The sequence below is a fragment of the Camelus dromedarius genome, chromosome 18, assembly GCF_036321535.1.
Source record: "Camelus dromedarius isolate mCamDro1 chromosome 18, mCamDro1.pat, whole genome shotgun sequence".
In the NCBI taxonomy this organism is placed as follows: domain Eukaryota; kingdom Metazoa; phylum Chordata; class Mammalia; order Artiodactyla; family Camelidae; genus Camelus; species Camelus dromedarius.
The window spans coordinates 19558875-19571708 of record NC_087453.1 but is presented as its reverse complement, the minus strand read 5'-3'; the positions used below and the strand labels follow the sequence as shown (position 1 = coordinate 19571708).

Sequence of the window (12834 nt, the reverse complement as noted above, 5' to 3'; positions counted from 1 at the left end):
CTCCCACTACACACAAACACACCTTTAAACTCTTTAGAAGGAGATACTAATAACTGGTAAAATTAGATGCTTCATGGAAGAACCCGAATGTTCAGGATCAGAGGGGAGAAAAGGTTCATTGATACTTACTTATACCTTTTTATACAGAACTATGTGAATTATTGATTTATTAAAAAAATTTTTTATACAACATAAAACAAAGTTATTACTACTTCTCAGAGCTATCTGTTACAGATAAAGTCAGGAGCACAGCGGCAGCGACCACCAATTCCCATTTTACAAGGGGAAAGGGAAGTTCAGCAGGGCTGACATGGGCCGGGGTGGAAATGTCACCCTAACTCAGGTGTTCTGGTCTGAAAGTCTGTCCTTTCCCAGTCTACCACAGGCTGGAATTTATCTTGAGAGACTAGAATATGATCAAGCTATGGCTCTGGGCAACATTCTTCTCTGAGCCCGAGCCCCTGGATGGAAAATGAAGGATGATGAAGCTGTACATGAAAGGACTCAAGAAGGCATGTGGTGGAAGTGCAGGGTCAGAGTTACAGGAAGTGCTAAAAAAAGTGACTGCTGTATTACTCTCATTAGCACCAGAGGGATGGAACTTATGACATTTGGTGAGCATTTCCAGTCTAGTGATTTCAAGTTAGCCAAGACTGGTCAGAGAACCTGGCCCGAATCCACAATAATAAGGCCATTCCAAGGAGAGCTTTCCGTGAGGCCTGGTCAGAGAAACCTCTCCTCTTGCTGTCCTAGTCTAGACAAAGTCTGTGAATCCATGTCTCCATGGTGCCTGGCACACAGTAGGAACTCAGTAAATGCTAAGTGTGCAAATGAGGACATGCCGGCACAACACTGGTTCTCAGTAAGGCAGGATTCTGAAGTCAGCTGATGGCCCTCCCAAGGAAGCAGTGGCTCCAGTCATAGTTTAACTAAAGACCACAGTGATTCATTAAAAACTTGGTAACAGGAAGGCTCAGGGAGCAGGAACTGTTGTGGTGAGGGGACAGAAGAGTCAGGGCAGCAGAGTTTAAATCCTGGCTCTACACACCTGGAGACTGAGAGCACGGCCCTTTTCTGTAACCTGGTTTCTCAAGTACCAAGTGCGGTGGGGGTCACCACCTGTTGTATAACTTAACCAAAACCCCCCAAAATTAAAAAATGAATGACTATAAAAGAGCCTCAAAAAAGTAAAAGCCCTCAACACATGTAAGACATCATGACTGATATTTTTATAAGAAATACATCTCACACAGAAGGAAGAAGCCCCAGGGCTGTGGACGTCAGGGTAGGATCTCATCTGATGTTCTGGATTTAAATACTAACCACAGGCTGATGACCCCCAACTCCAGGTGCAGGTAACCCAAGTGCCAATTCAAACAGACATCTAAACCTAACTTGTTCCAAATGAACTCCTCACCTTCCCCTCTAAGCCTGCCCTCCACTTCTTACCCACCAGTCTTAACCATCTCAATAAATGGCAAATCCATCTTCCTACCAGCTTAAGCCAAAAATCTTGGAAAGAGTTAAGGAAGTTACCTTTAACGCCTCTCTCCACTTAGGCTCACATCTGACCTATCAGCAAATCCCACCTGTTCTGCCTTCAAAATAAATCCAGAAGGCAAGCACCTCTCACCAGTCCTAGCACCAGCACGCCGGCCCCAGCCACCACCATCTCTTTCACACAACAGCCAGAGCATGACTTCCCATTTCACATAAACACCAAAGTCCTCAAAGGGCCTATGAAAGCCCGCTGCGACTGGCCCCGCTGTGACCCTCAGCCTCCTCTCCTCACTGCTTCTGCCAGTCCCTCCCCCAGCTTCCTTACTGTTCCACCAACCCACCAGGCACACTCCCACCTTAGGAGCCAGCTCCCCCACTGGGTAGGCTGCCTCGGGAATTGGCAGGTCTGGCTCCCTCATCTTCCTCAGGATACTGCCATGCCAGATGTCACCTCACGCAGCCAGTCTTTCTGGCTCCCCTCTCTAAACTTGCTCCTAACTTGATAACTGCACCCAGCTCACTCAGAGCTGTGTGAGTGCAGCGTCTGACTCAAAAAGGTGCTCAAGGATTCACTGTTGAGTGTCCAGCTCCCTCTTTCCTTATTCCCTTCTCCTTCCATGCCTCATCTCACCCCCAGGAGAATGGTGCAGGGAGCAAGAGAGGACCACTGCTCTGTCCGAATAGGAGTGCCGCACCCTTCCAGAGCAGAACAGGATTGCCACACCCTTCCACCCTCCTTCTCCTCCTTGCTCCTCCCTCTGGGAACTGCCTCACGCTCAGGGAACCTCAGCATGTCTGGAGAGCCCCTGTAGCTGCCTAGTTTTCATAACTTGATAAAGCTCTGGCCCACTACCCGGAACGCTGACAAGACTGGCCACTCCTCCAGTGCATCTACAGGACAGTCATCTTGCCAGACATCGGCCCTTCGTTCTGCTAACACGGTCAGCTAACAGGACCAAGCTGCCCACTCTGCCCTGGGCACCAATGCTGTCTAGAAATGCTGCCCATGGCGAAGCACAGTGAGAAGACTATGACCTCTGGAATCAGACTGGCTTCCTGACGTGCAAAACAGGGATTAGGAACACAACCTCTCACTCTGCTGGGTTAGAGACACAGCCACTTTGAGAGGCAGCCTAACGGAGTGCCTGGCACACCTCGAGGGCCAGGAAGCACCTGCTCCTGGCCCCTCCTGTTCTGAGATGGTGGGGGTCCCACCTGGTTTCGCTGACGCCCCATCAGCAGCACGCAGAGGACATAGAGCACTTCCAGTTTGTACATGATCTCATGCATAATCTTCATTGACTGAGGCAGCTGGGTCCTAGTTGAAGTGTGAGGCAGGCCATTCTCCTCAGACGCCCCTGGAGGAGGGAACACAATGGAGGCTGAGACAGCCACCAGGAGAGAGGGTTCAAGTCACTGCTTTGAGGAAACATGCTTCTGCCCCTCAAGCCTGCTCTCAACAGGCCATTAGACTGGGTCCTGAGCCCATGACAGAGACTTTGAAAGCCACAAAGCTCCCTCCAGGCCCCCAGGGGCAGAAGTTTAGAAACTTAGGAACATGGACTCTAATTCTACCCCATTAACTTTAACACACAGTAGAAATATTCTGACACAGCCAATACAGTAACGTGGTCCATCCCTTCCCCCATATGCCTTTCTCCTGCCACCATCAGACCCCGGCCCCCTCCACCCTCCACCCCTACCCCAACGAAAGTGCCCAGATGTCTAGCAGCAAATTGTGTCAAATTCTCTTCAGGTCACAAATGACTCTGAGTACCTGGTCCCTCTGTATAGATTCCACAAGAGACACCGCTAAAAGACTAAAAGGGATCCTTTTTGAAGATTTTTTCCTCTTCTTTTTTAAAGAAGAACCATCTAAAGTTTCCTAAGGTTCAACTCCCTAAAGCAGACTAGGCGTCACAATTGCTACTAGTGATACAGATGAACACTTCATCTACTAGCAGATTTTACTTCCATCCAATTTCAGTGTTAGTAACAGCAGGAGCAGCTACACAATGCTTAGGGAACACTTAATATGTGTCAGGCACCGTGTTTGGGCTTTAGGTAAACCATCTCATTTATTCTACTACCCCGTTGACAGAACAGTCTCAGGGGGTCACACAGGCCACGGTGGAGTGTACTCTCGGGAACGTGGTGGAGCAAAGTGACGAAGACTGAGGGCTCTGGAACGACAACTAGCTGGCTGTGCGACACTGGGCAAGTCACCTCCTCACCGGGCTTTCAAGCGCTCTGTAACACGGGAAGAACAGTAGTGCAGTGGTCGGCTAGGTCCCCATGAGGAGTGAGAACTCAAGGAAGTCCAGCGCCTGAATCCTGGGAAGCCTCACTCTTAGGTCCCTGTTGTGTTAAAAGGTCAGAGTAGGGAGACTTTAGGATTTACTTCCTCTCAGTTGTCCCCATCTTTAAGGTGAAAGGATGAATCAGTTACTATTAAGGTCCTTTCAAGCACCTACTGGAACTGCTGCCCTAGAGGCTTTTGTGAAGGCCAGAAAATCTGTGTGGTACAGGGCAGTGGTTATGAGACATTCGGGTAAGGCATGTGCAGAGTCATGATTCCCATACGGTGACATCATGACATAAGAACCTAACTTCCTGCACCCTACAGACATGAACTATCTTTTCCAGCCATGTTATGTCACTAGTATAAAATCACAACGCTGGAAGACGACCAGCCGCTGAAAGAAGTATGACTGAGAGGCAGCACAGCCCAGTGGTTACGCGCACTCTCTGGAGCCAGACTGCTGGATCTGAAGCCCAGTTCTCCCATTCACTAGCTGGGTGGCTCTGGATAAATTTTTTGATGTCTCTGTGCTCCAGTATTCATTCTCATCAGTAAAACATGGATAATGGCAACAGTGCCCATCTCTCACCAATGTTACAAAGATTAAATGATTTAATATGTTGAAAGTGCATAAAAAGTGTCAGGCACATGTCCACAACATATGTTAAACGGAAATGAAAAACTAACTCTGAGTTCTGCTAATGCTTGCTTGCTATTTGTTTTCTTCCTTTTAATCTGCAAGTTTTAAAAGCAACTAAAGTGGCAGTGGGCAAAAAACTAAGAAAAATTTACTGGAGAAAATCTAATTAAGAAAATTCTACCTATTCACATATATTTCCCTGCATGCTGGGAGAAAAACCATAATTACTCAATTTACGCGTTGGGACTCCTTGGCCTAGCTCCCAGAACAGTGGGAGTCAACTGATTCGTAAAGAGAATCTGAAGAGCTATCACGTGGAACCCTGCCTTGTCTGCACGCGCCATGCAGCCTCCAGAGCCTCAGCGTCCTGAGCAGCCAGCTCAGGGGCCTGGCCACTGCGGAAGGGGCTGTGCGTGGACGGAGGAGGTGCAGCACACGGCACGTACGTGCTCTGCAGTAATAAACATCTGTGGCGACGGGAGAGACACAGGCAGCCTGGACTCTTCCGCCCAACACTGCCAACTCTGGGTGCCTGTTTTTCCTTTTTTTTTTGACTAACTACCCAACTAGAACCTCTAGTACAATGTTGAATAGAAGTGGTAAGAGCAGACATCCCTCTCTTGTTCCTGATCTTAGAGAGGAAAAAGCTTTCAGTCTTTGGCCATTAAGCATAATGTTAGCTGTGGCATTTTGTAGATGACCTTTAACAGGTTGAAGAATTCCCTTCTATTTCTAGGTTTGAATGTTTCATCATAAAGGAATGTGTTATCATGAAGATCAGGTTTTGTCAAATGCTTTTTCTGCATCTATTGAAATAATCATGTAGCTTTTGTCCTTTCTTCTATTGATATAATATATTAAACTTATGTTCATATATTGAGCCAACCTTGCATAAATCCTACTTTGTCATGTATATACACTTGATTAGGTATATAATCCTTCTTGTATGTTGCTGTATTTGGTTTGCTAGTATTCTGTTCAGGAGTTTTGCATCTGTTCTCATAAGAGGTATTAGTTTGTAACTTCCTTGCGATGTCTTTCTTTGGTTTTCATATCAGGATAATATGGCTTCACAGAATGAGTTACGAAGTGTTCTTTCCTCTACTATTATACAGAAAAGTGATATATTGGTGTTACTACTTCTTTAAATGGTGGGTAGAATTAACCAGTGAAGCCATTTGGGCCAGGGCTTGTCTTTGGGGGTAGTTTTTCATTACTTATTCAATCTCCTGTTATAGGTCTGTTCAGATTTTCTATTTCTTCTTGAGTCAGTTGCAGGAGCTTTTGTCTTTCTTATAATTTGTCCATATCATCTAGGTCACCTAATTTATTGGCATACAGTTGTTTATAGTGTTCCCTTGGAGTCCTTTTTAATCTTTGTAAGGTTGGGTGTAATATCCTTCTTTCATACCTGATTTTAATAATCTGAATCTTGTCTCCTTTTTTGTTTGGTCAGCGTAGCTAAAGGTTTGCCAATTTTGTTGATCTTTCCAAAGAACCAACTCTTGGTTTTGTGGACTTTATTGTTTTTCTATTCTCTCTTTCATTAATTTCTACTCCAATCCTACTATCTCTTTTCATCTGTTTGCTCTGGGAATACAGTTCCTCTTCTTTTTTTGATGATTTAAGGTGGAAAGTTAGGGTATTTCTTGAAATCTTTTTTAATGTATGCATTTGCAGTGATAAATGTCTCTCTAAGCATCTTTAGCTACATTCTCTAAGTTCAGCATGTAGTGTTTTCATTTTCATTCATCTCAAAGTATCTTCTAATTTCCTTTGTGATTTTATCTTTGAATCATTAGTTATTTAGAAATATATTGTTTAATTTCCAATATTTGTGAATTTCCCAAACTTCTTTTTGTTATCAATTTCTAGTATGACTACCTTGTGATTAAAGTACATACTCTGTACAATTTCAATCCTTTTAATTTTCTTGGGCTTTTTTTTATGACCTAGCATATTGTCTATCCTGGAGAACATTCCATGTGTACTTGAAAAAAATGTGTACTCTACAGTTGTTGGGTGGAATGTACTATATATATCCGTTTAGTCTAGTTAGTTTATAGTGTTGCTCAAGTCTTCTACTTCCTTGTTGACCTTCTATATAGTTCTGTGCATTCTTGAAAAGTGGGGTATTTCAGTCTCCAACTATTATTGGTGAATGTCTATTTCTCTCTTCAAATCTGTTAGTTTTTTCTTCATTTATTTATTTCTGGCTGTCCTGTTAGATACATATGTGTTTATAACTGTTGTAATTTCTTGACAGATTCACCCTTTTTTCATATTATTATAAAATGTACTTTTAAAAATCTAGTAACATTTTTTCCTTTAAAGTCTCTTTTAGTACAGCCACTCCAGTTTTCTTATGATTGTCCTTGGTATGACACATCTTCTATCATTTACTTTCAACCAATTTTTATCTTTGAGTAAGAAAGCATGTCTCCTGAAGGCTGCATATAATTGGATCCTTTAAAAAAAATCCAATATGACAATTTCTTTTTGGAATGAATTGTTTAATCCATTCACATTTAATGCTATTGATGACAAAGTTGGATTTACTTCTGCCTTTTACTTTTTGTCTTCTATGTATCTCATATTTTTTTTAATTCCTCTAGTTCTCCTTTAAAGGCTTCTTTTGCATTAAGTAAATATTTTCTAGTATAACACTAATTCCTTTCATGACTTTCTCATTATATATATATATGTATTTTTTTAATTGAAATATAGTCAATTATAATGTATCAATTTCTGGTGTACATATATTTTTAAAGTTACTTTTTTAGTAGCTGCTACAGGGCTTGCTTGTCATATACATCTTAACTTGACAGACTTTTTCAGACTTAAACTAACTTAATTCTGGAGCTCCTATATAGTTCCCTCTTCCCTCTTCCTGTGCTATTTTTACTATGTATACTACAACTACATATGCTAAAAACCCAACAATACAATATATTGTATAATACACTATATACATTGTTACACAGTACATTGTTACAGTCATTACTTCATACAATTTTATGTCCATTAACAAAACTGAGAAAAGAAAGGAGAACAAGTAAATATTTAGAGTTTGTTATACTCACCCTCTTATTTTGGTTCTCTTCATCATTTCCCATCAATTCAAGTTACCACCTTGTATAATTTCCTTACTCCAATATAAACTTTGGCCTCACCTACTTTATGCTGTTACTGTCAAATATATTAATTCCTGTAAGTTATAGGTCCAACAATATATTTATAAACACATAGTTTTATACAACTGCTTTTTCTTATACAAATGCTTTTGAAATTAGCTACGAAAAGGGAAAGAAATATGTACTTATATTGTCTTTTATAGTTATATAATGACTCACTGATGCTCTGTTTTGTGTGTGTGTATGTGAATTTGAATCATAGGCTGAGGTCACTTGCTTTCAGCCTGAAGAATTTCCTTTGGTGTTTCTCATAAGGCAGGTTTGTTAGTAGCAAATTCTCTTAAGTTCTTGTTTATCTAGGAAGCTATTTCTCCTCCCCCCCTTTTTTTTTTTAACACACTGATCGCCACAGCACCCAAATCTGAGTGACAGTGTGTTTCCTCAGGGCACCTGATCCACAGTGGGTGATCAACGTGTTAATGGAGGTACCGGGGATTGAACCCATGACCTCATGCATGCTATGCATGTGTTCTACCACTACCACTACCACTACCAGAGCTATTTTTCTGCCCTCTTATCTTCACTTTTGAAAGGTATTATTGGATATAATTCTTGGTTGAGTTTTTCCCCAGTACTTTGAATAGGTCATCCGACTCCCCTCTGGCCTCTATTATTTCTGTTGAGAAGTCAGCTGTTAATCTTATTGGAGTACTCTTGAACATGATGAGTCATTTTTCTTTTGCTACTTGCAAGACTTTCTCTTTCAGCATTTTTATTATGATGGGTTGGGGTGTAAATCTCTGAGTTTATTCTACTTGCAGTTCTTTGACCACCTTGGCTATGTACATTAATGCTTTTCATCAAATTCCAGAAGTTTTCAGTTATTATTTCTTTGAATGTTTTTTCAGTTCCTTTCTCTCCCTCAGTCAATTTTTCATTCCAATTACTACATTTTTCATCTCTGGAACTTCCATTTGGCTTTTTCCATCTCTTACCTCCTGTCTCTTTACTAACATTCTCTATTTGATGACACACTGTCATCACAGCTTCCTTCACTTCCTTAAGCATAGTTTCCTTTGGTCCTATCACCATTCTTGTAATGGTTGCTTTGAAGTTTTTGTTAACGCTGATAATCTGGGCACTCTCACGCAATTTCTGATGCCTGCTTTCTCCTATGTACGAGTCATACTTTTCTGTTTCTTTGCATGTCTCAGTTTTTGTTAAAAACTGGACATTTTGAGTTAATACTGTAGCAACTCTTGATGCGGATCCCCTTCCTCCTTTCAGGGCTTGTTGTTGTTTTCTTATTTGTTTAGTGACCTGGCTAGTCTATTTCAGTCCACTTCTTTGAGGGCTGATGAGGCCTTTGGTGTTGCACCCCAGAGAGTGCAGCCTTGGGTATTTGTCTGTGGATGACAGGGTTTTAGAAGGGCTCTTTATCCAGTTTTCTCTCATCTCTGTTTAAGCTTTCTGCCTCACCTAGTATGAAACCCAGCTGTCAGGCTCCACAAATTGCTGGCTGAATGCTCTACTGTTTTTGACAATGCCTTGAGGCACAAATTGCTCCAAAGTCTGATTCAATTAAATTCAGGCAGGGGTAGTTTTTGAGACTGAGGTTTGTTTCAACCTCTGCTTTGAGCTCTTCTTAGCCACCTCTTTCCATGGTTCTCCCTGGTGAACTAGACTGCATAAGGTTTGGCTTTTTGTTCTCAATTAAAAAGAGCTCCTTTTATTTTCTTACCACCAAAATCTACATTATTTCTGAGAATGACCTTGGGCTCAAACTTCTCCACATTCTGTTCTTACCTATTACCTCTCCTCCTGGCAAAATCTCAGTACCACTACTCTGACCAGGAATGGTAGCCTCTACAGTCTTCTCAGCTTGCCTATCCCTACGTGGTGGAGCCTCCGTCCTACAAGTGAGCTGGGGCAAGGGTGATGTGGGCCATAGAATTGCTGGCCTGCTGGGCCAGGGTAGAGCTTCTGTGCTATGAGTGCAGTACAGAGGTGGGTGGAGGGAAGGAGTCTCTGGCATTATGCTAAGTGAAATAAGTCAGAGAAATACAAATACTGTGTGATATCACTTATATGTAGAATCTAAAAAAGCTGAACTCAGAGAAACACAGTGGTAGTTACTAGTCGTTAGGGGTGGGGGATATGGAAAGATACTGGTCAAAGGGTTTAAAATTCCAGTCGTAAGATTAACTAGTTCTGGGTATCCAATGTGCAGCATGGTGATTATAGCTAATAATAGTGTGTCATATACTTGTTAAAAGAGTATACTTTAAATATTCGCACCACAAAAAGAGGGGATAGTAATTATGTGATGGGATGGAGGTATGAGCTAATGTATGCTACAGTGGTAATCATTTTACAATATACAAATCTAACAAATTGACATGCTGTACACTTTAAACTTATACAATATTTTATTTTGATTGTATCTCAAGAAAGTTGAGGAAATAAGAAAAGAAAGGTGTCCCTGCCTTTTTGGCTTTATTCATCAAGAATTTAGCCTCTTTCACTCAGAGCTGGAGGGGATGAGAAAAGCTGGCGGCCTGTCCCTCCCACCAGTGAAATACTGTATTCCTCATCTGGGAGCTGAGGGAGCCCTTTTTGGCCACACCTGCCCAGAGTGGAACTTTCATCAAGCAGAAGTTCTAGTGTCATAGACGTTCAGTGTTCTTATTGAAATTTAGATTTTCTGGGAAAAACGGTTATTCATTTGCTCTGTGCTCTTAAAACAACTTCCACAGAGTTTACATGGATGGTGGTTATTGTTGTGTATAGGGTTTATTTAGTTTCACTGACAAGCAGGTCCACAGAGCTCCACATGCTGCCATCCCAGGAATGAAACTCCTCCCTGCATGATTATGGTGGGAATTCCTGGATTCATACAATTTGACCCCAGAGTCAAATGCTTTGGGCTGAGTACCTGACCCAAAATGGGCCAGAGTAGTTCACCAGGAAGCTGGAGCTGAGACTAGGCATTTGCACATTTACTAGGCAGCCTGCTCATCAGAACAGAGAAAAGAGAAGACTCAAGAAATGTGTAGAAAGAGGAAAAGACAGAAAAATAACTCTCTGGGTTCCTAAGAATGCTCTAGTTACTGGTTCCTGTCAGTCTCTTGGTTCTGCAACACAGCCCTTCTCCCTGCAATCAGATCTACTTTGAGGGAGAGGTTCTGTTGTTATCTATCAAGTCTTAACAATCGTGATCTAGGACTGCCCGGAGGAAAACTCTACTCTGAGCAAATTTCAACTTATTCTCCTGGGAAAGGGGCCCAGGATGGCTCTAGGAACCCATAAGAATGCTCCCCACTTCAGGAGACCTGCCCCGAGTACCTTGATTGTGCTCGGATTCCTCATTAGCCACTCGCATCAGAGCATCCAGCACCAAAGCGTTGTCTAGCCATGTGTACCACTCCTCCAACTCCTGAAGGAAGCTGGCTGTACCCGTTGACTCTGACACCTTGCGAGTTGCCAGCTTGCAAAGCCGCTCGACAAAGCCAGGGATGCTGAGAAGGGCCGCTGCCAAGGAGAGAATCAATGGGGAAAGTTCAAAACAGAGACCAGCTCTAAAGCCCTGAATAAAAACAAGCTCCTGATCTGCTCCAAACCAGCATGAGAAAAGTGATGATTAATTTAACAGTGACAGAGCTTCCCTTTATTTATTTAAAAAAATTTTTTGCTGTTTTTTTTAATGTTTTATTTTATTTTATTTTATTTTTGGGGAGAGGAGGCAATTAGGTTTGTTTATTTTTTAAATGAAGGTACTGGGGATTGAACCCAAGACCTTGTGCTTGTTAAGCATGCACTCTACCACTGAGCTATATACCCTCCCTGCCCGAGCTTCCCTTTAAAATGAAATGCCAAGCCAAGGTAAAATAGTAATAAAGTTCTAGAAACAAGTTCAATTTTAGCAGGTGCAGGGAAACAGATTCTCTTACATCTACTGGTCAGAATACAAATTGGAATAATGATTATGCCTTCTATCTGTGTGTCTTTGAGCCAGCAGGTCCATTTCTGGGAATTCACCATAAAGAAATAACCAATTATGTATACAGAGATATCCATATAGAGAGGTTCAGTGGTATGACTTCTATAACAGCAAAAAGGTAGAGATAACTATGTTCATTAATAGCATATGGATTAAATATGATACATCCATACAATGGGATACAACACACAGCCGCTAAGAACAACGTGTACATACATCTTTACACAGCGACTCCAAAAAGATGTTTAACTTTACTTACTAGAGAAAGAAGTAAATTATTAAACAGTATTGGCATAAGCCCTTTCTCTTTAAAATTTTTAAGGTTTGCTTCTTTAAAATGTGCACATAATACACAAAGAATGGAAGGATATGTACCAAGGTATTTACTGTGGCTATTCCTGAGTAGGAAAGGATATAAATGCTTCTTTTAAAACTACTTAACTATACTTTGATTTTCCTATAACAAACATGTACTAGCAGGAAGAAAAAAGATAAGTCTTTTTTTTAGGGTAAGGAAAGAAACTGAGTAGTTACCCAACTCCTATCTCCACCAGTCCCATTTTACTTACTCTGACAAGTATGATGTAAGTTCTGGTCAGCATAAAGAACATAACAAATTTTGAAGGCAAGGACTCCAGGTTCAAATCTTGGCTCCAAAATTTAACCTTCTTTAAAATAAAGTTAACGTGTGTACACACTTGCTTGTGTATGTATTAAATCTCCTTGGAAGGGCAGAAAACAGCAATAGTTGCCAAAGGTAAAGAGAATAAGGTCACTGAGAACAGAGTGGGAGAGAAACTTTCCAGTGAATACATTTTTTGAATGTGTAGATTTTTTTGAACCATGCAAATGTCTTATCTAATCAAAAATTAACAACTATATATTTCATAACATCAAGACATTACTATTATTTGGGAGGGTATAATATGTCATTGGAGTTATGTTTCAAAAGAGTCATTATCTTGTAGACACACTGAAATATACACAGGTGAAATCTTATAATGTCTGGGATTTGCTTCAAAATAATCCAAGCTGAGGAAGGGAGGAGCAAATAGGAGTAGAGATAAAGACAGGCCATCAGCTGACAATCGTTGAAGCTAGGTAATGGGTAAATGGGATCACTATACTGTTACATGTATAACATGTATGTATGTCATATACATGTCTCTATTTTTATATATGTATGAGGTTTCCCATAAAGAAAAATTTTTAAGCAAAATTCAAAAGAATACAACATTAAAGAAAATTCTTTAAAAAT

General features: G+C 41.2%; 1 protein-coding gene across 5 annotated transcripts in view; it reads right to left on the bottom strand.

Moving 5' to 3' along the window:
* TRPC4AP (transient receptor potential cation channel subfamily C member 4 associated protein) overlaps positions 1-12834 on the bottom strand; it is a 61995-nt gene that overhangs the window by 10829 nt on the left and 38332 nt on the right. For 3 of the 5 annotated variants that reach the window (XM_031433941.2, XM_031433937.2, XM_031433938.2), the window contains exons 8-9: positions 10922-11107; positions 2716-2882 (exon numbers count right to left, since the gene is read on the bottom strand). In XM_031433941.2, coding sequence (XP_031289801.1) covers positions 2716-2882; positions 10922-11107 — 353 coding nt within the window. The remainder of the gene's footprint in view (positions 1-2715; positions 2883-10921; positions 11108-12834) is intronic. The other 2 variants (XM_031433939.2, XM_031433940.2) reach the window with 1 other exon arrangement.